Source organism: Nylanderia fulva, unplaced genomic scaffold, assembly GCF_048542155.1.
Source record: "Nylanderia fulva isolate GAGA-0341 unplaced genomic scaffold, ASM4854215v1 Scaffold36, whole genome shotgun sequence".
In the NCBI taxonomy this organism is placed as follows: domain Eukaryota; kingdom Metazoa; phylum Arthropoda; class Insecta; order Hymenoptera; family Formicidae; genus Nylanderia; species Nylanderia fulva.
Genome location: NW_028190433.1, coordinates 488,492 through 516,486, shown reverse-complemented (window position 1 = coordinate 516,486; position 27,995 = coordinate 488,492). Strand labels below are relative to the sequence as shown.

The 27,995-nt window shown below is 40.0% G+C and overlaps 2 protein-coding genes across 2 annotated transcripts; one reads left to right on the top strand and one right to left on the bottom strand.

The window, feature by feature from the left end:
• The first annotated feature begins 12 nt into the window (after nt 1-12).
• Nucleotides 13-6,769, top strand: LOC114941913 (uncharacterized). Its single transcript, XM_029317103.2, has 3 exons — nt 13-981; nt 4,150-5,386; nt 5,875-6,769. The coding sequence occupies exons 1-3, from the start codon at nt 897-899 to the stop codon at nt 6,005-6,007; spliced, it is 1,455 nt and encodes a 484-aa protein (XP_029172936.1). The 5' UTR covers nt 13-896; the 3' UTR covers nt 6,008-6,769.
• A 1,411-nt stretch (nt 6,770-8,180) lies between these two features.
• Nucleotides 8,181-26,334, bottom strand: ChT (choline transporter). The gene is made up of 7 exons (XM_029317080.2): nt 26,048-26,334; nt 24,677-25,020; nt 22,577-22,947; nt 20,800-21,104; nt 19,185-19,464; nt 17,592-17,809; nt 8,181-16,930 (listed from the first exon to the last, which is right to left on the bottom strand). The coding sequence occupies exons 3-7, from the start codon at nt 22,848-22,850 to the stop codon at nt 16,226-16,228; spliced, it is 1,782 nt and encodes a 593-aa protein (XP_029172913.1). The 5' UTR covers nt 22,851-22,947; nt 24,677-25,020; nt 26,048-26,334; the 3' UTR covers nt 8,181-16,225.
• Between the last annotated feature and the right edge of the window lie 1,661 nt (nt 26,335-27,995).

Genomic DNA, 27,995 nt, shown 5'->3' with positions numbered 1-27,995 from the left:
GACAATTCCAGATTTAAATTTCCTGATGACACCCGGTTTTCCAGATTTCCCCGATCGCTAGACATCCCGAATACGTCACACTTTTTTCTACTTGTACTTTAGATTTTTCACGAATTTTTCGTGATCGAAAAAAAAAGTCACGATATCGGTCTCTCTGATGGAATATTTATTTTAATTCCTATCGATCCCTCGCGCGGGTTTACGACAGCTCGAGAATGTTGTATTACTCTCGCCGATCGGAGATGATCGCCAGATGACGAGCAGCCAAGGCCAGCCGTCCAACATCTCTCGCAACGAGAGCGCAAAGATTCTCCGCCGCGCGGGAGAACGTCCGTCCGTCATCGCGGAACGGAAAAAAAGGGCCGCCTCGTTAACGCGCCGTCTGACCAGGGTCAACCCCGAGAGCGAGCTATATACGATCCCGATACATCCTATATCGAGGAGAGCAATTCTTCTGTGGTCCTTCGATCCCCACCTCGATCGATTCTTATACACGCGGTATGTTTTGTTCCCGACATCCCTCTTCGCTCACCTGCCTCCCACGTTGTTTCCCGTGGTGTCTCACCTGGTCGGTAGCATCCTTCTGCACTCGGCGCGACGAGGACTTTCTCCGAAAGACGGCCAACTATATAAGCGAGATGCACGCTGTTTGAAGCACGTTAGACGAAATCGCACGGGTGCGTCGAGCAGGCCACGTCGAGCCGCCGCGATCTCGCATCTGTTTCTTTTCGTTTATCCCGTATATTATCACGTACATACGCGAGCTGACGGTAATTGAAAGAGATAAAAAAAAAAAAAAAAGGACGACTACAGCGAGGAAGGAAAGCAAACTCGTGCATGTGACTCGGCGCGACGAGTGACTCCGCGGAGGCAAAAACTACGAGAGTTCGGGGACCATGAGGCCCGCGAGAAGCTGGGCCCCTTTGGCAGCAGCCGCGCTTGCAGCGACGGCTCTGCTCCTGAGACCCATCCACGCCGAGGGTAAGAGGAGGCTCCGAGTGGAGACCCTTTTTGAGTCCCAAACCTGCACCCCGTCACTTTCAAAATTTGCGAACTTGGACGAAGTTTTCTAAAAAAAAAAAAAAAAGTAGCGCATATCGTGACACGCGGAACGCGAAAGATCGCAGCTGATGGATTTCGATGTCATGTCGAGATAAAAAGGAGAATACGTTAACTTTCTATAACGTGAAACATGGATGCGGCATTGAGTTAGAATTAATTTTGTATCGAGAGAGATTTCAGAGATATTTTCTCGTTCCAATTAATGTTTTATATTTCATATTATTAGATGGGAATTGTGCTAATTGAATTAATTTAACGCGAGAGTAAAATTAGTCTTGAAATTGGACGTTTTATATTATACGAAAGATAAATTGCACTAGCAACTTTGAAGGATACTTTTATAATATATATTCAAGTTTGCATTACATTATTTTTCTTTCTCCCTTTTTAAGATTACATCGTGCTAATGAATTTATTACGTCCGCTTGAGTAATAGTTTTAATAAAATTTAATAAAATGTAAAGGTCAGTATTGTGAGAAGTGCATCGTGCATTAACTTTGCGACTAACGCGCGCGTTATATGAATAGGCTTGTCTCGTAATATTTTTAATCAGCGCTGTCACATTATGTTTTAATTTGTAGTTGACATATACGAGAACTTATTAGAAAGTCCGCGGTTAAACTTAACAGTTGTCCCCTTTGTTTTTGCACAAGCGAGAAAATCGCACAAGAAGATCGCGCGACGATTTGAAGACCGTTTTCACTCTCGGCTAACTTATCATCAGCATTCATCAGCGTGGTAAATCAGAGATTTCATCAAAATTATAATCTCCAAACTAGAATCTCAAGTGTATGAGTTAAAGGTATTATTTTTAGTAAAAATATCATTTTTTTCCACAAAATTATTCGCGACGTTTAACTCATCACGCTGTCATATATCAAGATAACGAAATGTCCAATCAAGATTTAAAAAAAATATGTTACTAATTATTTAAATCTTCCCGATTAAATCTCTCATGTTGCTTTCAACGCTCTTCAAGCGCCCTTATTAATTTTCTTATTAGCTACTTTATAGATACTCTAATTAGTCCAATTAGAACGTTTCGCAAAGCACGATCGCGTTTCGGGTCGATATAAGTCTCCGGTTCAAACACTCTTGTTGGCTGTACTACTTATTCATGCAGTTTCACGCACTAACGCACGCCATCAAATAAGTATATAGCAATAACCGATAATTGGCGCTCTCGCTCCATCCAAACAAGATGTTTTTTATATCAAACACATTATCATAATTTATTCTCAGAATATTTCTCCGAACTTCCTCTTTCTTTCGATTATTTAAGCGACTCTACGTGCTCCATCTTTTTCTCGCGAGTGAATACTTTTTCCTTCAAATCGCGCAGGCGAATTTGTGAAATCGGGGCGCACGAAAAAAAATAGAAACCGCGCGAAGCCTGAAATAATCGGGCATTAGGGTGACGTGAGTTATCGGCCAGCATCTTTAGTAAATTGCGCATAGCGTGTGGAATCGGTGTATAAATCAGGACGTTATCATTCGTGATCTAACGTAAGTTCTAGTTTGAAAGCGTGCAAGCCGAAACTTCGTCCGCACACTCTTATGCGCCGCGATTGTCTCGATTTCGTTAACATATGTAAACGTCAGATGTGCACACATACACATACTCGGAGGCTTAGTCATTGTTTAAGCTACAAATTATTGCAGAACTTTGCGATCGTACGCGAGATACGGTCGTTTAATGGGAAAAAGGTGTCTCGGCTGGAAACTAAAAATTGTTGTTCCATTAAACGCGTCGACTTTTAACACGACTCACTTTTATATTTCACTCTATTTCATTTTATTTTATTTTTTATTTCCACATTTTTTTCACTTCCTATTTGGAAAATATTTTATACCGCGTTTTTCCCCTGTTTTTTCGTTTCATCGATTTTTGTCTATCGCAATTGAAGTTCGAGCGTTATTTCATCTGTTGTTATTCTCACGTCATTATACCCGATTTCATTAATATGAATTATTCATTCCTCTTAAAATCGAGACGGCAGCCAATTTGGATTGCGAGATTGAACGGACAGAATTAAAAGCTCCGTTCGTATAATAGACAGATAGATTGAGAATACAGAGAGGGAGAGAGGAGAATGGCGAATCGCTAGTCAAGGATTAATTAACACATTGGGTCTTGGTCAACGACTGCCGATCCTAACTGTATAAATGCGATATACCGGCGATAAATCGCTTCTTCAAGCGTCACGTTTGCGCGATAAATCAATCGGACGCGCCGTTCCGGTGCATCAAGGCGCGATGAAAGCGAGCGTGACTCAATCAGTGTTAAAGCGCGTAAAAAATTCCACGCGTGCGATTATCGTGAAAATTTTGCGTTGGCGTTTCAATTGACACGTAATTGCTCTTCCCTCTCTCTCTCTCTCTCTTCAGGTGAAGCAGGTGGCGGATGAAGTTTCAGATAAGAAATCGTCACGGTCTAATTACGTCGTAGTTGCACTAGGTCGACTTACAGAATACGACGTGAACGTAATTTTCACTCACACGAGAGAGGGACTCATGTAATGTCGCGCGTTCGGAAACACGAGTCGAATAAATTTCAATTCTTTGCTATTGTATCTTTTAAAAGCTGCCACTTGGCGACTTTACGCGCTGTCAGAGACTTAAACATCTCTCTAAACTCTATAAAAAATGAAAATAAAGAAAGAAAATAAAAGTTTTCGAATTTCTACTCATCTAGCTCTCGATTGCTAGGAAGCAACGTAAATACTACCGTCGAAGTTCATTATTTACTATTGCTAATGACTTCGCCGCAAACAGTAAACATTTCTTATTAGTATAATAGTATATAATTTCGCCAAGACAAACCAGATTTAATAAAAAGTCAAGTAATGCAAGAAAGTAAGACCAGTCAGAAGTAAAGAATGTGTGTAATCCAAGAAAGCGCATGATCACCGAATAAACAACTTTCTTAGACAAATCACGGTAGAAGCATTCAAAAAATGTAATAGGATTTTTAATTAAGACAGATATTACTGTTTGATATAAAATATATCATTTAAGTTCCCTATTTCCATTTAAAAAAAAAAAATGTTTTAAGACGTCAATTTGATATGCGGTGTTATTTTCAGCGCCAATTTCGGGCAACTACCTGCCACCCTCCACCAGTTATGGCACCCCTAATCTAGGGGGTGGCGGTGGCGGCTATTCCGGCGGCGGCGGCAGCAGCGGCGGCGGCGGCGGCGGTTATTCCGGCGGCGGCGGCGGCGGAATATCGTCAAGCTACGGCGCGCCTTCGAGCGGCGGCGGCGGATTCGGCGGAGGTGGCGGATTCGGCGGCGGCGGTGGCGGCAGCGGCGGATATTCCGGTGGTCGACCTTCCTCGACCTACGGGGCGCCCAGCCAGGGTGGCGGCGGCGGCGGATACTCCGGTGGCGGCGGCGGTGGCGGGTACTCCGGTGGCGGCGGCGGCGGCGGCGGTGGCGGATACCCCAGTGGCGGCGGTTCGCCGTCCTCCAGCTATGGCGCACCCCCGTCGTCGAGCTACGGGGCCCCGTCCAGCGGCGGCGGTGGCGGCGGCCACGGCGGCGGCGGCGGTGGTGGTTTCGGAGGTGGTGGTTTCGGCGGTGGAGCTCCTTCCAGCAGCTACGGGGCACCACCCTCCAGCAGTTATGGAGCACCACCTTCCAGCAGTTATGGAGCACCCCCTAGTGGCGGAGGAAGACCACCATCCTCTAGTTACGGAGCCCCGTCTCCTCCGTCCAGCAGCTACGGAGCGCCATCCGGAGGACGTCCGTCCTCGAGCTACGGTGCGCCTTCCAGTGGAGGCGGCGGATTCGGCGGAGGTGGTGGAGGCTTCGGCGGCGGCGGCGGCGGCTTCGGTGGTGGCAGACTCTCCTCGTCTTACGGGGCACCTTCTTCCGGCGGTGGTGGAAGACCGTCGTCCACGTACGGTGCACCTTCCGGTGGCGGCGGCGGCGGCGGAGCACCTTCTTCGAGCTATGGAGCACCCCCTTCGTCGAGTTATGGAGCACCCCCGTCTTCAAGTTATGGGGCACCGCAAGGCGGAGGCGGCGGCGGCGGCGGCAGACCTTCCAGTAGTTATGGAGCACCCCCATCCTCGAGTTATGGGGCACCTTCTAGCGGCGGCGGTGGTGGCTATAGCGGCGGCGGTGGATTCAGCGGCGGCGGCGGCGGATTTGGTGGTGGCGGCGGTGGATATTCCGGCGGCGGCGGCGGCGGAGCCCCGTCCTCCACGTACGGCGCGCCTTCGGGAGGTGGCGGCGGCGGATATTCCGGCGGCGGCGGTGGAAGACCCTCTTCGTCTTACGGCGCTCCCTCCAGCGGCGGTGGCAGTTTCGGTGGAGGGTAAGGAAATATATTCTTGACCGAGATCAGTTTTGGCTTAATATATATTCAGTTTTTGGATATCATATCATAAGATTTCTTAAGGACTACTTAACCCTTTAATCCCGACTCATGGGTCGTTTGCGTCTTTGCGTTATTTGGATCAGTAAAAACGCTTTAAAAAATCTGAAGAAATTCATGGAGCTTCTTGCAACCTTCAACTTGAACTCCCAATCATAATATTTCGATAAAAATTATTTTTTTATATAGTTTGTTATTAAGAAATGGAGGTACCTAAGGAAAAATCACTTGTTCGTTTGGGTCGCAAACGACCCATGAGTCGGGACTAAGGGTTAAAGATGTCACTTTTAGACATGGTGTTATTCTTGGTGTAGCTCTGATTTTTTGTTAAATTTCTTATTTAATTCCAAGATCTCTTAAGATATATTGTTGATTCGGAACATTTGCCGCTCGAACGTTCTTCTTACGATTTCCTCTCGTTATCCCAGCTCTGGCGGTTACTCTGGAGGCGGCGGAGGCGGCAGGCCATCATCGAGCTATGGTGCACCCAGCTTTGGCGGCGGCAGCGGCGGCGGCGGAGGCGGACAGAGTTATGCCAGTAATGGAGGGTACCAGTACTAATCCAGACACGTGTTCATCTCGACGAGACGATCTCCGTGCTCAATCGCGTCGGCTTCCGTTCAAGTTTCTCCCGGATTGGACGTCCACGAGTCATCGGTTCGATTGATCCGTGTATATCAGGGCGTCGATCCGAGAGAGGTCAATTTAAATTAAAAGGTAGCTCTCGTGTAATCACTATATGAAGATGTCCTAGACATGAGCGCTGATAACGTCGCAGATAACAGAGGAGATCAACGCCCGATGACATCTCCGTTGTTATCATCGAATATGTTCTCGATATATTCGTGAGAGACAATTTTATATTCTGACAGATGTATTCTGACGAGGTCTTCCGTAACATTTTTATCCGATGGCCGACGAGGAAAGCGCGCGAAGACGGTTTGTCGCGTCGTCGTAAAATCGCGAAATTCGTGCTAAAAGATTTAACAGCAACGATGGGTTCTCGGTCGGGAAAATTGCGAACGAAAGAATATTCCGATACCCCAGACACGGCAGGCGCGTTCCTGCGAATACCCGAAGGAATAAGGCATCGATCTTTTTTCTTTTTTTTTTTTTCAAACATGGCTATGTTACCTCTTCAGTACGCTTCCAAAAAATCGTCTGTTCGCGGATCGAAAGATATGCCAGGAGCGGAGAAGAAGAGGATAAAATAAATAAACAAGGCGAAAGCTCGATTTTCCATATTCGGAGTCTGTAACTTATTTATTTTGTAAAGACGCTTTTTGTACTAATAATAAAGCCGCTGTAAGCTGATAAGAAATATCATCGAGTTATTGACGTGTTGTTATTTCCGTTCCGTTGTATTGAATAAAGAAAAATTAATATATAAATATTCTTTCAGGAAGATCATCTCTCTTTCTCTCATTTAATGTAGATCAAACATAAAGAATTGTCATTTTATGTTACAAGTATTATCCATTAATCCACATCTAGTTCCATATTTTAAAATCAGAAAGCAAAAGACTCGAGAGTTTTAATCATTCCTTTTTTTCTTTAATTACACAATCTTATCTTCCATAAAAGCTAATAAAATCTACTTATGATTTACATAATTTTCGATTAATTATCATTAATATCCTCTCAAGGATAATTCGGCCTTTCCTTATATAAAGACAAGCAACGAGACGAAGAAGCTCGACATAAGGTTAGTCGGCCGACACGGGCAAACGGTCGATTTATCGATTCTCACGGCTCGGATAGCGGGAAGGCATGAATAACTAAGAGCTCTTTTTCTATTCCTGCCGTCGAGAATCTAAAAGTGCATATCGATATCGGGAGCTTCGCCGCGACCACTGCGACGCGAGTCGTGCCCCCGTGTTTCTTGACCACATCGTTTACGTGAAATCGAAACGTGAAACGATGGAAGGCTGTCGTGAAGCTCCTAGACGCTAAAAGATTAATCCGAGAGAGCTCCGGGTCTTTCTCGCTGAATGGTCCATATCGCGGTTCATCGATTCTGTTCCCGGTTTTTATCAATAAAAATTACATCATAATTGCAAAACAATGAAAATAATGTAAATCTATGCGTAACAAAATTAAATCGAACTAATTTTATTAACAAATATTATTTTTGTTAAACCAAATCATTTTTTTATATAATAATATGCGCGTGCTTATTTTGCGATTAACAAAAATTCATGCAAACCGATATTCTTGTAGATTCTTCCAAATTGTTTCCTTTTGTTCTTCTTTAAAATTTTATTCCTTCGTAACGTAGCGTCTGAAATAATTCTCGATCCTCCAAATACCAGAGTTCACGCTCTTTTGAAGGATGCAAAGGTTAACAAGGGGTGGTATTCACAGTCGAGAAGATTTTCATAACATGTTTCTTCAAATTATTATTCGTCAGCAACAATTATTTTTTATTATATATAAGTTCTTAATCCTTCATTTGCATATTTAAAATCATAAACAAGTTCTCTCTTTAAGTATTCGATGCTCGAGGGCTTGACTTCATCTGCTCTTACATTATTCCTTTAAGACGCCATTGTGAAACGTTGTTACTCCACAATCTTCAAAGTAAATAAGCTTTATTCTTGGCTCGAGCTTGAAGAAGGAAAAGTTCACACGGTACTAGATGAAGCTATTTCAAGCTACTTTAACTTGTCTCATCGGGATTATATGGAAACATAATCGTCGTGACGTAATTGACCACACCAAATAAGAGTCGTCCGACGTTTTTGTACACCGTTTATTTTTAACATTTACAATCAACATTTCTTTTCGTTTGTCAATTATACACGTATAATGTCATATAATACAGTAACGCTTCTGTAATACATATACATAAGTATACTCTTTCAGGCAAGAAGGATAAAAGGATGGAGAGGGAAAAGACGGGAAATGGGGAAGGAGAGAGAGAAGGGAAAAGTCGGTTGCTTTTTTTTATACATGATTAATAAATACTCTACGTTAGGTAGTCACCCCGTGCGTTTGGGACGCAGTAATATTAAGTATATATACGCCATTTGTTTGGTCTCTAAGCGGTAAAGTAATCGACGATTTCCCGTTCGGTCGGAGAGATCGTCCTCGTTAATCCTTATCAAGCTATTGACTCGCAGCCTTTCGCATTTCGTTTCTTTTTCCTTTCCTTTCCACGCGATACAGAGTGTCGGCTATCGATTCGCGAGATTTTATTTTGCAACGAATCGACGTCACTCTAGGGGAATAACAAATTCCCTAAATACGCAAATATTTTTCCAGATTAATTGGATTTAAAATAAAAATGATTTTTCGTTGCAAACAGCTGGAATAAATTAAGTAAAAATGTCGATATTTGTATAAGTAATTCGTATTTTTACTCATGAGGGTCCTGTATATGAAAGAAAATGAAGAAAATTTTGAGCTTTGTATATATTTTAGACATTTATATTAAATTCGCGATTCGAATTTTGGAAAGTGCTGGATTTAAATAATCTGGAATACCAATCGTTGCGACACACTTGTGTTAACAGGATTTCCAAAACTCGTCGCTTCTCGTCGGATAAACGGCTGCATTCAAAGCTGCGCATTCAAGAATGAAGAAAGGATACTCGTGACTTAAAAGAAGCACAAGCACCTCTTCCTTTCGCCCCGATTTTCAAGAGCGACACAAACGCCTCCCAAATAAGGGAATATATGTTCTATATATACATATCTCATAGTATTATTATTATTATTATTATATATATATATATATATATATATATATATATATATATCTTATTACGCGCATCTCCTCTTTTCTTTGCGACTAAATTATCTAATATACAATAGAGCACACTTTATGATATGTATAGGTTTCTCGTTGCATCGCTGATTACAACGTCGATTGATATGTAGATGATACGTGGCCGTCTTATGAGAGTAGCCTCATAAGCTATAACGTCTATTAGTTTTTTTCCCGCGCTTTTAACACGCGACTTCTCCTTCATCCTTAAATTCGTAGAAAAGAAATTATGAGATCTATTTAAGAGAGCTCGAGTATCGATCAATCTCGAAGCCCAAACATGAATTGAGACAGACAAAATTCATCATGACGCTCGATTGAAAACGAGGTCAATATCACGCGATAAATTTACAATAATTACACTGAAATGTAATATATTTGAAAGATATGTAAAAAATTCAAGAAATCAAAAGAATTTTACACCTTAACGATTTATGATCAGCAATCTAAAACCAAATTATTCAAGAATTCTGGGCAACGCTATAAGAATGTGAGAATACAAGGCCTGCAAATTCCATGTGCGTTGAAAAAATGTAAATCTAGAGTCCACACAATAAAATTAAAACAAGCCCTTTCGAAGTTCTTATTATTCCCAATCATTCAAATCGAATTGGAGACAAAAGAATAATAAATTTGTTGATTCGAAAACGATTGCGGGCTTGCTGAAACGCGACTGTATATATACACTCTTCGGGATACCGTTAAAAGTCTGAAAGTGAACATTGTGTATAAAAATAATTCCCGATACTTTCGTTCGTGATACTTTCGCATTCCGGTGCGAGACGGGTCTTATAAACGCGGTTCATTGCACCGCGATATACTTTCCTAAGCTTCGACAGAAATCTAATAAGGATAATAATTGCGACGCGGGCTTCTTCTCAACGAGCAGCCTTCGTTGTCCACGAGCGTCTCCGATTAGCTTTAGCCGGCTAGCGAGACTCGTCATCGTTTTTAATATTCGAGTGAAAGTCCGCCAAGTTTAATGACGAACGAACGGAAATGCACGGAGATGCATGGCATACCACGAAGACGAGCTCCTCGGACTCGTTCGTGGATATATCTCCCACTTTGCAATTCCAAGTCGCATCCTCCGTCGTTTCTCTCCGCGCGAACGAGAGTATCTTCGCGCTCGTAGTTTCACTTTAGAGATTTACCGAGCGGATAATACGTCGTCGCGCATCAAGAAACGAACAGGCAGCGGACAAATTGCAGGGGATCCATATAAAGATTTCCATTGAATAATTCCGCGGAAGAGAAGCTCGTGAACGAACTGGCGCATGAATGAACGACGTGGCGCCACAAACGCGGCGCATTTGTGCGCGAAAAGAAGAAACGTCATCGTAAACAGTTTTCTTTCAAAAAGTGAAAAGAAAGATGTTAACATGTTCTAACACTCAAAATATTTCCGAAAATAAATAATTTATAAAAGTAGTAAAGACACGGAGAGAGAGATAACGTATGTACATATCTTGGATAACTTAGAATATTTTTTTTTTAGAATTACACATAAGGGGGACTTTTACCTTACATGCGGATTACGGTTACTCGTTGAAGTATAAAAGAAGTTTGCTGTAACTCTTGATATTTGAATTACAAATACGTCGCTTCTCCCCCTTTCTTTCTTCCACATATACGATATTAAATTATTTAAATGCGCCTCCATATCCAACATCGTTTAATAGTATCGATATTAAAATTCTGATGTCTCAAACATATAAGAGATTCTATATATTATTTTCCTACGAATTAACAATCTTGCATTACATTTAAAAATTTTAACACGGAGGCAAGTCTTACGTGGAGTCTTATATGAGCAATTTAACAAGCGAACAAGAAATTCTGATCCAACGAGAGAATAAAAAAACGTTTTTGCAAATTAGAAAAATATATACTCGACTCACGCACACTGCTCTATATTATAAATAATCGATATATATAAATATATTTAATATATATATATATATATATATATATATTTATATATACCTATATGCATCTTATCTGGAAAAAATGATAATTACAGATATTTGCAAGCACGAATAATGAATCTGTCGTTATTCACGCGGCGATGCATGAGAGGAAAAACGATTAAACGATAAGGTAACGATTGAACTTAATCATGTTACATGCGCAAAATTACCAAGTCAGAGACGCTGTTATCACAATTCATCGGGTGAGTAGGAACTAAGAGTACAAAACTGTTCTACTGACTACGAAATTATCTAAAGTATCTCATCCCGTCGTTACACGCAACGTCGCGTTTCGAGATTCGAGATTCGAGAAGCGACGAAACGCGCTTGTAATGTTGTAAAATCGAATTAATTGCATGTAATCGCCGATCAGAGGCAAAGTTGCACGAGAACTGATGAAATTTAGGCGGTTCTGTGTTACAGCTTGTTCTAACAATATTTTCAGAAATATTTGGATTTATTTTTAATTATTTTATGTGTCGCACATTTTCCTCTTAATTTTTTCCCCTATTATATTTTTCCTTGAAAATTATATTTGAAATCTCCGCCTCTTAAATGTCAATCTCGAAACGCCACGTTCTCATCCTTTGGCGTTAAATAATGATAGAATACATGAGCAATCAGGTATAACGAGCGTAATATTCTATATCTTTTCTAGGCAATTTATGCGCAATATATTGCGTAGCATCCTCGAGAGCTATAATATATATTCATATATTATATGAACGACATAACAAACGGATCCCCTCAAAATTAACAATGATGGCGATAACTCGTACCTGCGATATTAACACCTATGGATTCTTTTAGTCTTCTCGTGTGTGTATAACGTGTACGTATGTATATATATATATAGAGAGAGACAGAGTGGTCTCTAAACTTTCTGTTTTTCTCATTGTTCACTAAATCATCCATCTCTCTTATTTTACTGCATTTTACTGCTCATTGATTACATCATACATTTATATTATATACTATATGATAAACACAACGGATTTGCGCTACAAGCGATCTGCCTGATAAAGTTTCGCGAATCGCGTTTTCGATGCAGAAATATAATAACAATAAATTTTCTAAATACGCACAAACTATCAACTTTTGATTATTGAAAACATTTCAATATATTTAATATGAAAATTTCAAGTATCTATTAGAGACTAAAATTTATTAAATTCCATTGTTCTATAGAATTAATTTTCTACGCGAACTACACTTGAGATATTGATTCCTCTTATTTTGCATATCAATATCATATTTATCCGCAGCATAAAAAAATATTAAAATTCTCCTCATGAAGAAAATCTATCGCTAATAATCATTTCTTTCTAAAAAACGATCGCGCGATAAAATGGGATCGATCTCGTGCGTGAGTCTTTGTTAAGGAACCGGAAATCCTACGACGAGCGGCCATCTTGTTAGCTTAGCTGGTTCATCCTCCGGTGCCACCCGGTTCTAACGATGCATTTGCATATGTATTTCCGTTACTTTAGCACGTAAATGGATATATGTATGTGTGTGTTCGACTGAGCGAAGCGAGGGAAGAACGATCGATTGCAAGTACAAAAGCTTCGCATTAGCTCTTCTCCTAACACCGACATGAACAGCCGACATTACAACGTACATTAACTAATTATAGCGCGAACTAATTGTAGTGAGAGAGAAAGAGAGAGAGAGAGAGAGATAGGATGGCATACTGGATGAAGTTTTTTTTCTAACACGCCTCGAAGGAGCGCCGGTCGATCGATATTTATGCCAAGTACGGAAAAGATGTCCGGATTATTGTTGAATCTCCATAAGGAGAAAAAATGATCCAAAAGTTGTCGCAAAGGATATTAATTCCAAGAGAAATAGTTAAGTATTTTACATTATTATTATACTGATATTGAAGTATTTTTTTTACAAAAATTTTCAGTTAAAAAATAAAACTGATATTTTATAATATTAATATTTTTTTAACCATTATTATGAAATTTTTTTTGGGATAATGTGTTGATTTCAAACTTGACAATTCTCGATAATTATTGAAGAATTGTCAAAATTTTGACACATTGTATAAAATGACAATTGTCTATTAGTTTGACGATAAATATTAATCATTCTCACTCTTTCGAATCATACTTTTATCATACGTTTTTAACGCTAAATGCACCTGTTTGATTATCTTGTATTTTTCTTTAAAAACATATATTAATTTCCTGAAATAATAAGTTAAATTGATAAGAATCAGACAGTTGCACTTAGCACGAGACTCGCGAAGTAAAAATATGCGAGATATCAAAAAACACACCACGTATCGCGTATTCCCTTTCCCGACTCTTTTACCTCTCTCGCAACTTTTAAACACGTCGATTACCAAGTTTCAATCCTACTAAAGTTCATTTTTTTTCGTATTAAGCGAAGATTGAAGTTGCATTATCTGCAGGGGTCAGAGATTGCAGTTAACCTCGCGCTTTTAACGATAAATTCTCCTTCTCGTTCGTACGTTCTATACCACGCAAAATCGAGAGAAAGTACGCGATACGTTTATACGTATATAATTCTATACGAACGCATTGGCCGCTCGGTTTAATTCATTTCTAACAAAGCAAACCGCGCGATCGATCCAGCTCCGACAAAGTATTCCTGGCGATTCTCGCGATTTCCTTCAGGCAGATCGCTCATCACTTCGCGAGACGCTCTCAAGCAGCTTTTTATTAAACTCTAAATATATATATATATTAAGGTAGTAGATATTAAACTGACTACACTGGCTGTCTATTAGATTTGTTAAACTATATTTATTGACGTTTCGACCATACGGGCTGTGGTCCTTTTCAAAATTACAATAGAAGCATTAATGAGTTACTGCATATCGTTATTGACATTTAAAAGTACGCTCCGGTGAGACTTAACTTAAGATCGGATGGTAAATTAACTGCGTTTCACTTGTGTCATCTTGCCACGACTGAACACGCAGTACAGTGTGTTCAGTCGTGGCAAGATGACACAAGTGAAACGCAGTTAATTTACCATCCGATCTTAAGTTAAGTCTCACCGGAGCGTACTTTTAAATGTCAATAACGATATGCAGTAACTCATTAATGCTTCTATTGTAATTTTGAAAAGGACCACAGCCCGTATGGTCGAAACGTCAATAAATATAGTTTAACAAATCTAATAGATAGCCAGTGTAGTCAGTTTAATATCTACTACCTTAGTATTTCATTCCTGGCGAACGAAATTTAATATTTTATTGTTATATATATATATATTTCTTTGTGTGTATATATTATCTGCATATATATATATATATATATATTTTTTTTTTATCTATTTTATATATATATATATATATATATACTTCTCCAAAAAGAAAACAAGGAAATCACTAGGCCTAATTGGCGGTGCGGGGTATAGGGACGCCCAAACCCGAGTACGTCCGAAGCTCCGACTTCCGGTTCGGAAACGCTTTACTTATCCCCTTGTCGCTCGCGCGTACTTTTCCGGTCACTCTTTTACCCTTTTATTCTCCGTCTATCTTTGTCTTCTCTCTCTTCTGAGCAGCGACACGGAAACACGAACGCGAGCGAACGCGGGCAGGTACAGATCGTTACACGGGCACCAGCAGCGTGCAAACATGCATACTCGAACGCAGACACTCGATCGCATACACGCGCACACGTATTCAGTCACAGACACGACGCATACTTACACACACGCGAAAGAAACTTCGTGTCAAACTTACCGCAGGCCACCGCATTTGTTGGCTCATCTCGGAGCTTCGTCGTCGTACAGGGTGGGTAGGAAAAGGAAAAAGCAAAATTATACGTGTGTGTGTGTGTGTGTGTGAAACATTATAAGTTTGAGTAACTGGCCGGGAAAGTCCGAAAGTCGATTAACACTGGAAATGACCCCGAAGCGACACTTTGTCACATAGACAATTTCGAACATCTAACGATAATCGGGACAATTATCTTCGTAATTCTCGGAGACGCGTTATTAGAGAAAGCAATGTTACTTGGATGTACAATTATGCGTCGCGTCAGTAAATTACGTTTCAAGATGCAAAGGAATGCGTGCGGAAATGAATTGGATGTTAGAATGTCTTTCGGACGAAGTAATTATTCGATAATATCTTTGGCAACTGAATATTTTAACGAATAAAGCATTTGAAACCTCGTGTAATTTTTAGATGGATAAATTTTTTTGAAACGGAGCATTTAATAAAAATATAAATATAAATAAATATCGATTAATTTATCTGTAATAATCAGAAAAGTAAAATCAACCGCGCCGTACGAAGGAAACGCGTTATACGTTAACGAAATAAGTAGAAAAGAAGATGTTTTAACATTTAAGTCTTATCCAGCGCGAGAGCAGAATTTCTTCCAGGCGAAGTAATTCTTCGATAAATATCTTTGGCAACTGAATATTTTAACGAATAAAGCATTTGAAAATCCGTGTAATTTTTAGATGGATAAATTTTTGAAACAAAGCATTTAATAAAAATATAAATATAAATAAATATCGATTAAATTATCTGTAATAATAAGAAAAGTAAAATCAACCGCGCCGTACGAAGGAAACGCGTTATACGTTAACGAAACCCTAATAGCAGAAATGTTCGAAAGATTTTCAGAGAATATCCATAGAATGTTGCAATATTCTATGGATATTCTCTGAATATCTTTCGAACATTTTTGCTGTTAGGGAAGTAGAAAAGAAGATGTTTTAACATTTAAGTCTTATCCAGCGCGAGAGCAGAATTTCTTCCAGGCGAAGATAATTCTTCGATAAAATCTTTGGCAACTGAATATTTTAACGAACGAAGCGTTTGAAAACCCGTGTAATTTTCAGACGGAGATAAATATTTCCACAAACGGAGCATTGAATAAAAATAAAAATATAAATAAATATCGATAAATCGACGTGTGATAATAAGAGAAGCCAAACGAACCGCGTCGAAAGTATAGAGAAAAGAATCGGGGAAGCTGTGGGAAAGAGGAACCACGCACCGCCGCACTTATTGTTGGTCACAGCATCCGATCACGGAACCAGGACTTAGAACGCGGTGCTGGATTGCGGCTGGCGAGGCGCGCACCAGGTGTCCCCGGTGCCGCCGCCGCCGCCGCCGACGACGTCGTCATCCGACGCACCGCCGATCATCGTACATCCCGGATCCATGTCGTAGTCCGGCTCGAGCGCAGGATTCACTCGGCCGTTCGATTCGTCCTTGCTGCCGTAGAGCCTGCCGACGCCCGCAGCTAGGACGGCCATCTGTTCGCCCTCGGCCGGGTCCGGACCCACCCGCTCGACGTCCTCCGGGATGTTCACCACGCATCTAAAGACGTCGTAGCCCGGCGCGAGTCGACCGGTCAGGAAGGCGAACTGCGTGCCGTACGACACACCCACCAACGTTATCAGCGACAGCAGCATCGCCATCGTTCTGAAGGGGAACATCTGCGTCGACGACTCCTTGTCGTATCCCGGATAGTGGATCAGCGCCGGCAGACCCATTATCGGCTCGCCGCCGCTGATGCGTACCAGGAAGGCGATTATGTACGCCGACAGGCTGCCGTAGGTGTTGCAGTAGTCCTTGAAGTGCACCACCATCAGCAGCTGCGGGAACAGGATCACGTAGACCAGGTCCGAGCACATCGACCAGAGGCCGTAGATCGAGGGTATCGTCAGTGCCATCACGGTGCTCAGCACGCCGACCACGCCGATCCCAACCCGCATCACCCAGATGATCTCCATCTCCGACGCCTGCACAGGAGGTCGCGAATCCCGCCGTGGCGTGGGTCAGTTTACCGTCGTCGTCGCCGATCAACGAATAACGGGAGGAACATTCCGTGGAGCTCGCTTATTTGTGCGTCGTGCATTGGATTTCGCAAATATACGCGATAGCGATATATACGCTCGCGTAATAACATTTGTTTTCAATCAAAACCAAACGTGATAGAGCGGTGATGCGAGACATATAAATGTGCGATTCATGCAATTCGAACATATGATAAATCATATATGCAGCAACTTGTTCCTACTGGCAAAAGATTAAAAAGATACGAGATTCTGTGCTTTTGCGATTGATAAAAAATATTTCAACTTTGAAAAACTGTTTTTTTTTTTGTTTTTTTTTTTTTTTTATAAATAGTCAAAAAGAGTTAAATATATAAATTGGCATAAAAAAATCAAGTACGAGGAAAGCGAAAACAGGGTGATTATCAAGAATTAATTTGCATCAGGATATTCATGACAGCATGGAGACTTTACAAGGAGCTCGTTATAAAGTCTTGTTTTATACAAATAAGACACGTCGAAGAAATATGCTTCGACACAATACTCGTGTCAAGAGGTTTCGGCGTGCGTATGAATGCAAGCAAGATGAAGATATATAGGGAAAGAATAACGGGGATGAAAAACTTACCCGCTGACGGAAGATCAATTTGTAAATGTTTCTAGCAAACATCGAACTAGCAGAGAGGATGCTGCTGTCCGCAGAAGACATCACCGCCGCCGATACCGCTCCTAATCCGAAGAAGGAGACGAAGTCCGGTGTCAGATGTTGCAGGACCAGCGGCAGAATCATGCTGGTCTCCGCCTCCGTGAAAGGATAAGGACCAGTATAACCCGTCTCGTTCCAAGCTGCAACACAAAAATTGTGCGTTTCTGTGCCGACAAATCTGCAAAATTCAAAACACGAATGTCTTCTCGTTATGATTTTACATATGTCAAATATTAAAAGAAAGGCATTCAGAGAATTCAAATTTAATTGCGAGATAAAAGATTGTCTACCTTTTACATACATAAAATCATACATAGTCTCTTTTAAATAAAAATTTACTTTGATTTATTATTAGAGGAGTCCTGTTAAAATTCAATCCCCATCACTGCTTGTGTCAGCTATCTTTATTTTTGTTCAAGCTCGCGTTTCCGAATTTAATTTAATTTTTTATTTCTTCATTTCTCGTTTCCATCCGCCTACGTGCTTGGCATCCTTCCATATATCAACGAAGAACTGTATTTGATATAGCTACTGTATACATATACCGGTTAATATTTTGTTAAAATATAGCCATCTAAAGGGCAAAGGAGAGCGTAATAGTTCACTCCCATCACATTATACTTGTTCCATCCATCTAAATTTTTTGTTTACCGTCACGCCCACGATAATCGCATTCTCTCTCTCTCTCTCCCATACATCTATGTATCTCCTTCTTCTCACCCCAGACATCTGTGATCCTTCCGCAACATACCAATGCAGGATACCGAATTAGTTCCGGCGACGTAGCCGCGCGTTTGCGTTGTAGCGGACGAGTCGCATTACGACCCTCGCCCTCGGGGTAGGTAACGTCACATGGCGAGGTCCCACGCTATTGTACACGCCGCGGGGCACCCGGGACACCCCTCGACCATCCGCGACCCCCATTTTTCGACCCCCTTTCCTCACTCGCCACCGCGCCGCTTGTAAATACCAGCAGTTCTCTCTTTGTCGCGCCACCAAATGTCAAGTAGCCTTCGAATGCGAAGAGGAGAGAGCGTGGGAGAGAGAGACAAACAGGGCAGCCCCCAGGTCTCTAATTCGAGCCTCTCGTGCCGGAGCCTCGCGAAGGGGACGCGTTACTGCACCCTTGAACGAGACGGTGACGAGCTCTCGGAGACGAAGAGCGAAAGAAGCCTCTCGTTTTATTATTAATATGCCTAAATTGAGCTTTTCTCTCGTTGTCGGACCGTCAAGACGGTTCTCTTTTCTTCCCGCAGAGAAATAAAAAAATGCTGCTTTAAATGTTCGCAGATTTTATTTATATAAAAATAATGTACAAAATAGAAGCGCGGGAGAATGTTTAAAATAAAATTTAAATGAATTCGAGAATTTTTTAAATAAATTTTAAGAAGGAATATGTGTGACGCAGCGAAAGTATTTTTTTTTTTTTTTCAAAGAGAAATGTGACGGCTTGCCAAATTAATATCAGTCTGTCGCTTCAATTAACTAATTGGCAATTAAATGTATGGTACTTACGAGTTGCTTTGGCGATCGCTCCAATGAGAACGGGAGGAATTGCCATGAGGATGCAGCCCGCAGCAGCGACGTAACTCAATATTTGAGCTCTACCCGCGGTTTTCGAGGAGAGAACGCGTTGGAAGTACACTTGCCAAGGTATACCGCCGAATATCAAAAGTAAACCGTAATCCAAATAAGACCAGTACTCCTTGGGCTCCACTTTGCCGATCCAATCAACGTCCATGGAACTGAGGGACTGTACCTTCGGATTCGCCCAAGCAAACGGGATACACATCCACTGTCAACAGAAAGATAACATTGCGCTGCCTTTTATAAGATTGCGTACAAAGATTGATATCTATATCGATGTCGTAAGTAGTGACCTTTTTTACAAGATTAAAGAATGTTGATCTTTAAAAAAAGTACGAAATTATTTTCTTTCTTTTTTGTAAAAGATATTTACTCGCACACATGTTATTTTAATGTAAGTAAAATGAAATTATGTGCTTCACAATAATTAAAATTATAATAAGAAATAAAGAAGCATTCATTATAATAGAAAATTAATTCTATCGTGAAAATATCGTAGCATCTAGAATTTTTGTATTATGTATAAACTAGAGAGAAAATAATTATAGTAATAAAAATAAAATATATGTGTCTTAAAAATTCGTTTCATGTATGATTTTAATAAGAAAATATTAACTTTAATTTGTGACTGGTTGATGCAAGCCATTCAGATTCTTTTTCTAGATAGAGCATCTATTTCGGTACCAAGATTATCTTTGAAAGGTCTGATATTATCGCGCAATTAATCACAGTTAATGGATGTCGGTCTCGTGATGGAAGGACGAGTTTGTATTCAGAAAGAGAAGTTGCGCAAAGCTCAAAATGAAAATATCATAAATGCATAAAACGAGTTAATAATTAACTAAATTATAAAAATCAGTTTATAATTGGAAAACGCAAATCATCTACATATTTTAATACTTAAAATGAAAATTCAACCACAAATTTAGTATTTGTTAATTAATTTCAAAACATATAAACATAAAAACATTCATTTTTCCTTTTACAATTTTAATTGACATATCTAGAATAATAAGACCTTTGAGTTTGCAGAGTGTTAAAGTTCGCCATTGTAACGGAAGTCTCCTCAACATAGTCTCGTAGAAATAATAGCTCGATAACATTCTTAACGGGAAGTGGGTCACTGCTTATACGTCACCGAGTATAAATTTGGTAATATAAACGCTCGCAGTAGCGGGGCCACGATATCGATCAGCTCGTATTGTACCGGAGACTCGTTCAACCGAGTCCATTGCACGAGATCAAACACAGTACGGTTAAATTTATCGGAATTTTGCTCTACTTGCGAAATGTAAAAAAAGACATCGAGCTCAGTGATAACAACGAAGTATGATTTTTTAATAAAATTTTTAATACATTTTTTCTCGACGAAATATTTTATAAAAGTACGAAATACGTATATGATTCTTTTCATTGTGCATTTAAACAATTGTCAAGTTTGTTTAAAAAAAAAAATATATATTAATGAAACAAATAAAATGAATATTAATGTCGAGAGAGATCGAAATATCAAAGTTACACGTAAGAAATAACGATCGCTTACCAGACCGATGAATATGCAAAAGAGTTGAATGACGTCGGTGTAGGCGACAGAGTAGAGACCGCCGAAGAGGGTGTAGAAAACCGCGATGCAAGCGCTCAGGATGACGGAGGCACCCTGGTCCATGTCGATGATGACCGCCAACGTGGCACCCAGGGCCGCGAGAATGCCCGCCGCCCAGAAGACCTCGCCGCAAAGGGCAGGTAGAAAGAGGAGGCCTCCCATCCGCTCCCCAAACGCGTCTTGAAGCGGATCCAGCATCGTGACGTACCCCTGCTGTCGCATCTTGTTCGCGAAGAAAATACCACCTGCGACAGAGTCGTCCGAATCATTGAGAACGAATCTCTGACGCAATTCCGATTAATTTTATTAGAGGATGTTTCGGAGAATTTCGGGTGAATGGAAGAACGAAATAAACAAGAAACTCATTTACGAATATTTTAATATTCTCGCTCGTTAAAGAAATAAGAAAGTTCTATAAGAGTTATTTACATTTTAATTAAAAATTTTTGTCTAATGGGCGACTACCTATTTGTTTGAAAAGAATATATTTGAATTACATTAAAGGATATTTTCTCTCTTTTCATTAGTCTTTCCTTTACTTTAATTTATTTAGTGCTTTATAAATTCTTTATTAGCTTCAATGATCTTTAACAATCGTGTCAAGTGCATTTGTGAAGCAATTTATTCTTAATGCGAGACCATGACTTTTGTACGTGAATTCGATTCGTTCTCTATAAATGGTTTACACACACGAAGAAAAATGTTTCGCTCTCTAAATAATAAAAAATCGCTCACGATATGATATCGCAAAAGTCTGACGTGCAATCAATCCCGTTGACAATTCTTTTTAATCGTCCTATAATAATCTATACATTACTATATTAGTTTTTCAATTAAATTTTACAAAAGAAGAAATGTACGCTAAATTAAAAGAAAAATTAAATTTAAAGCATTATAAATAAAAACGGAAGATTAATTTTTTAATTCTCCTGCTTGCAGAAAAGCGGAAAGAAAGTAAATGAAAATTTGACAAATGAGATTTTTAAAACCTGAAATCTGTACTTTGAAAAAATGTATTTACAAATTTTTTTCTCAATGTTTTACTCGATGATCATTCATAGATGTATAGATACGGCGAAGCCACGCTTCAATGGACGACTTATAGTCGCATTTATTCTTTGTCGAGGTCGTTCGGCTTCGCGCGAGACATTGGTAACAAAGTTATTGCTTTTATATGTTCAAGAGTGCCGATAGCAAACACTCCGCTGGCTGTCTGTTATATTACAGGAATTCTATTGTCGTAACTGGTGACGCTTGACCATAAGCAATTCTGCCTAACGTCGTATAAAGAAAGCCGTGCCATCGATCGACAATCCCTCTCGATCGTTCTTTCGTCGGTCTTTGCGTTTGAGCTTGCGTTTGTAAACTCCACCCGGCTGATTAAGACAGGCTTATACAGCACATTGTAAAAAGAAGTTTCGTTTCTACGCTGACAATGCTATTATTAATGTATTTTTACCAGTTTCCTAACTTTGACATTACACGATAAGTTAGCAAAGCAAAAAATTTGCACGTCAAGAAGGTTGTAATTTAAGAAAAATGCATAAATTAATATACATGACATTTTTATACGTGTATTGGAAAAGATGTGTTTTTGACGTTTGAAGTTATACATATATATATATATATATATATTTTTTTTTGCATTAATTTCTCGCGAAAAAATTAAAAAAAATACAATAATGTTTAAAAACAATGTCGTGCATTTTGAACTCACCGAAAACGAGACTGAGGGCGTATCCGAAGGGCGCCTGACACCAAACTAGGCCCCTCGTGTAGATCGCCTCGGCGGTGCCGTTGATGTAACCACCGCCGACCCAGGTCGCCGTCATCGTGAATATCCCGACGAAGAGCCCGATCGAGCGACCGGCTAACATGACCTCCTCCTCGGAGTCGTTGCCCGCCTCCTTCTTCCTGGCCGCCCATATTCCCACGCCCAGGATCAGCAGATAAAAGAGAACGATCGAGACCACCCCAGCGATGTTAATCATCTTCGGGGAGTAGAGGTCAACCGGCGCGAGCTCGAGATGACGGAGACGTAGGTCTGAGAAATTCGGCGGTCGATCCCCTTTAGGATCGTCCGGATATCTGAATTCACACAATTTTAGAAAAATGATTCACTTTCGGGAAATTTTTTTGGTAGAAAAAATTCGAGAAAGTTTTTGAATGCCTATCTGATCAATATTTTAATAAAAAAATATTGACGAAATATGAAAAATATTAATAACACACTCATCACACTTCGAAAACATACATGTTATAATTTGAAAGTATTATAGTTAATACTGTGATAAGCTAAAAAAAGATATCGCGAAAATAAAAATTATATTTTTCCTTTTCTAAATTATTATATTATTAAAAATATGAATATAAAATTATTATTAATAAGAATATTTGTCAGTCAGCTCTCCTATTTTTTAAAAAACTCCATCTTCATCTCGACTAAGAGCCATAGGATTCAAATTCCTCAGTTTCCAAAAATTTCTAAATATTAATTTGTCGCAATAACATCGCGTTTGGCTCTTAGTCGAGATGAAGATGGAGTTTTTTATAAAATTATTATATTATTATTATTTATAGAAAATTATGATTTCTAAAATTAAACCTATTATTTAATAAACTTTGTCTTTGAATTAACTTGTGATATTATAATTTTATGCGCAAAATTACTTAATAAGAATTAACCTTTTGCATCGTGACCTTTTGCATCGTGTTCACAGTGCAATGTTGTTCTTGACTGTTAAACGAAAAAAAAATATATATAAAGGCAAACAGATACTCTTCCTTTAGCATCCGACGACGGTTTATATCATCGCAGATGTAAAAGCTTCAGCGTGGGTTTTACAAAGAACTTGTATCAATTTCGCATAGAATGTATTAAAGTTTTCCGCTTGATTAACGCCGTGGCCGTCACGCTCGCGCCCAACAAGTGCAGCTAAGCGCAAATATTATGGTTCTACCCGAGGGGCATTTAAATCGCTCGAGCGAGTTCACCCTCTAATCCTGTTAGGCGCGGTCTACCCGAGGCGTCGCGCGGCTCGGCTTCAAAAAGGCGCAGCTTTGATTAAATACGGATACACATTTACGCAGAGACGTATAATAGAAAAAACTGCGACCCGTTTCTTTCAAAAAAACATTTTTTAATTTGCACAAAAAATTGCAACTTATCGAATCATACGTGTTCTAAGATAGGTATGAGGGTACCCATGCAGCATCAAATCCAAAATCGGCGCTTAAGATATCTTTAAGATGTGTCTTTTGGACATCATAAGATTTCTTATAAAGCTGTCTTGTTAACAGATAATAATCCTTAAGGTTCGCCAGTAATAATTAATAAAAATCTTTCCTCAATGGTAAAAGTCGACCAAACTGGCAATTGTCTTGTTAAGATTTCTTAATGACATCTTATGCGCCAATTTTGGACTTGGCGCTATCTGAGTAATGATTGAAAGCTTGGATCTGCGAAACGATTTTACCAATAAAATGGAAATGTCAAAAGAGGAAAATGTGTTAAGATCGAAGGAAGAGACTCGGCAAAGTATCTGCTCTAAAATTCTTTTCGCGAGATAAAAATAAATTCCTTGTCCAGCATCTTATGCGCCAATTTTGGACTTGGTGCTATTTGAGTAATGATTAAAAGCTTGGATCTGCGAAACGATTTTACCAATAAAATGGAAATGTCAAAAATGTGTTAAGATCGAAGGAAGAGACTCGGCAAAGTATCTGCTCTAAAATTCTTTTCGCGAGATAAAAATAAATTCCTTTTCCAGGATCTAAGCTTCCGAATATTATCGAAGAACTTTGAGAGTGTGTGTACCTTTGAAATCCCCGCGAGGTACAATCACGCAACAGCGGGGGGCAGCCTCACACGGGCACCGGTGGCATGTCCTGATGACGGTGCTTCCAGGCGGCCGACGACGACGCTGGGTTAGGGTTCGGGGGACAGCAGTCACCCCACCGGAGCGAGGTCTTCTGGGAGGGGCTATTCCTTGTCCTAAACGCGAGGCCGCCCATGGGCGCTGATGGCCATCGATTTTCACCCAACTCACCGAGCCCGCTGCTTCCCTGTCTGCCTGGTTTCTTCGTTCCACCCTCCCACCACGTCTTCCTCCTGCGCCCACGGCACCGGGACCGATCACGGGGATCAGCACGGTCCTTCACCTGGAACAACGAGGAATCGCGTTATGGATCTTCGACACGAACGAGAAAAGTTAGCAAGAGGAGTCCCCTTCGTACTAAGACTAAAAGGATTCGCGTAATATTTCAATTACACCCTCAAAGCGAAGTTTGTATCAAGGTCGCTTAATACCAAATCGACCGTAGAAATTGTTTTATCATCGCTAAGTACTTTCAACTAATCAACCATGAAACTTATATTCTTGGAAACTTGCAAATTGCGAAAAAAATGTCGATATTTTTTTATTGAGGAAATATCAATTCTTTTTATATAGAAAAAACTTTGGGGTAGAAAATAGAAGATTGCAGTTTTTTTCAAATACCTGTCTATTATCAATCGTTTGTTAATTTTATCTTTATTAATTAGTAAATGAAACTTCCTTCAGATTTTGCAATATATGTATGCACTTTCCATAATACAATGCACTTTTAATATAAATTCTTTTCTCTCTTAAAAATAATATTTTTAAACTCATTCTAACAAATTTTTTTTTCTTTTTATAGATTTTAGGGTCGATTATATAGTTCTAGAAATTTAATCGGTCACGTACTTGATCTGCGAATGCTTATAATTTATCATTAAAAATTTAGCTTTAGCTTATCAATGTAAGACTGCTATAAAAAAAAGTATATATATATATATATTATAAGAAAAATATAGAGAATATATTATTTCATAAAAATAATGATAGACGGTAAAGTTGGTTCCGCGAGTACTGCTCTATTCACATGATTTTATATCCGTGCAAAAATACATACACCCGTACACTTTGATTTTTATTTATAGATTTATATAAATTATTTTAGCGCGAGTATGTATTCTAAAGCTGGTCGATAATCACTTTATAACGTTGGTCGTCGATCGAAATAAAATTGTTTCGCACAGCTATAACAGGAACGAAATGCACGGACAACTTTTCTACATGCAAAACGCGAGGAATGAATTTCAACAATTTCCACCGCGATCCACCGCTTTAGAATAAAACCCCGAAATAGTACAAGGTATACTCACGAGTTCCTCGCGTCCTTCCTGACAGCTCTCCCAATCCCTACGGGAGCCCAAAAAAGTAGCGACCGCGACTACCTCATAGTACGTGCGGGACCGGCGATCGGCGAAGAGCCAAGTGGAGTGTGGAACCGGCGAAACAAAGACGGGACTGATTGATCGAATTGTTCACATCGATGAAAATTCACGGTCCCGGCTTCGCCGTCGTCGTCGTCCCGAGCAGTCGCGGAGGCTACCTCGTACTGAGGCGGTCGACCGTCTGCCGTCTCGCGCGAGGACTCCGTCGTCGACGTCGACGGAGGGAGAGCACCCCCGGTTGGGTGGTGTGATATTGATTCGATCCTCGTGACGTCACGTCACGTCGCGCGCGCGGGGGTCATCCCTCCCTCCCCTTCCCGAGGTCTCCCCCGTTCCACCCCGTTCATCCCCCTTTGTCCTTCTCTATGAGCGAACCTCGACCGGAGGGCGTGGACTACCCGTCGCGAGTCTGCGCCCCCGTTCACCAAGATCGCGCGTCCCCATCCTCGGCTATTCTCACCCCTTTCGGGCGAGCGGAAATTCGGGGGTGGAAAAGTGAACGGAGATGAAAAGCCGGTCCTAATGTCGCTCCTCTTCGCGTTATTTCCTGGCGAACGTCACGTATGTATGCGCGTGGGTTGATTCCTCTTACTCGTGAAGAATCGAATCCGAGCGAGCAATTTTCTTAAAGCGTTATAGAGCTGACGAGGTGTTCTCCACTGTCGTCGCGTGTGTCTTCTTGACAGCCGACATTTTAGCGTAAATTATAAACGCATTAGAGGGACGGCAGAAAAAGATCATCGATATCGTTCAGATTGGAATTTCATGCTGGATATTAAAAGCTCTTTGAAGTATATATTTATAGGAATGGTGTAGCACAAAACCGGTTTGTCGGAAAATTTAATAACTATTTAATAAAGGCTTGAATTAAGTTATAAATATGATGTCCTGTCTGTTTTTAGTTGTAATATATTGAATTATATTAATTTCCTATTTTAGTAAAATACAAATATATATAAAATACAAGGTATAAAAATACAAATTACTTAATTAATCTTTAATAGTCGTACACGTCATATATAGCAACGTTTAATAAGAAATACCTTTTCATTAAATAGCAATTATACAACACGACGCAAAACGAATGAATTGTTTATAAATATTCAATATTGTATGTATTATTCAATAATCTTAGGTAGAATATTTTATTTGAATGTGATGAAAACATATTTTCGCTGAAGAAAGAAAAAAAGACATAAATGTATTGTTCAACAACAGCTTTCTCTTCTTTTATCTGAATTGAAACATTCTCAGATATACAGGGTGTCCGGTAACTAACGGACCAATGATTAAGGACGGATTCTCTGGCCAATTTGGAGACGATTTTTTCTTAGCAAAAATGTTGAGAAGTCAATAATTTTCGAGTTATAAGCGATTGAAAAAATGGGTTTTTTGAAAACTAAACGTTTTGGAGTTAAAAGTCTAACATAATTACATTCTTCAGTTGATTTCAGGTAGAGTTTACTATAATAAAATTTTTATCTGAGGCTTAGTTATAAAGATACATAATGACAAATATTGGAAATTTGTAAAAAATGATGACCTTTTTCGACATTTTCGCTGAGGAAAAATCGTTCCCAAATTGACCAAAGAATCCATTTGTAATCGTTGGTCCGTTAGTTACCGGACACCCTGTAGATACACTATATCCGTACACTTCATAAATATTCTAACAGATTTTCGCTGACGAATCTTCGTTGTGGAGTTATGCCCTGAAAATTCTAGAATATCTAGAACTGAAACGTCTGCAGTAACATTTCGGATTCTCTAGGTGCGCGGGCGCGTAGGTGGAAGTTTATGGAGACAAAAGAGGTGGAACGAGGGTGGAGAGGATGGAGAACGTTTCGGTAGAAAGGGGCACGACCTAGGGAATCGA

Bases quoted from the DNA above. Each gene is read 5' to 3' on its own strand.
- ChT (XM_029317080.2), bottom strand. From the start codon at position 22,850: ATGATTAACATCGCTGGGGTGGTCTCGATCGTTCTCTTTTATCTGCTG. The intron at 21,105-22,576 runs GTGAGTTCAAAA...ACTCTGTCGCAG, and splicing joins CGCCCTCAGTCTCGTTTTCG to GTGGTATTTTCTTCGCGAAC. The intron at 16,931-17,591 runs GTAAGTTTTTCA...CCTCCTGTGCAG, and splicing joins AATTGATCTTCCGTCAGCGG to GCGTCGGAGATGGAGATCAT.
- LOC114941913 (XM_029317103.2), top strand. From the start codon at position 897: ATGAGGCCCGCGAGAAGCTGGGCCCCTTTGGCAGCAGCCGCGCTTGCA. The intron at 982-4,149 runs GTAAGAGGAGGC...TGTTATTTTCAG, and splicing joins GAGACCCATCCACGCCGAGG to CGCCAATTTCGGGCAACTAC. The intron at 5,387-5,874 runs GTAAGGAAATAT...TCGTTATCCCAG, and splicing joins GGTGGCAGTTTCGGTGGAGG to CTCTGGCGGTTACTCTGGAG.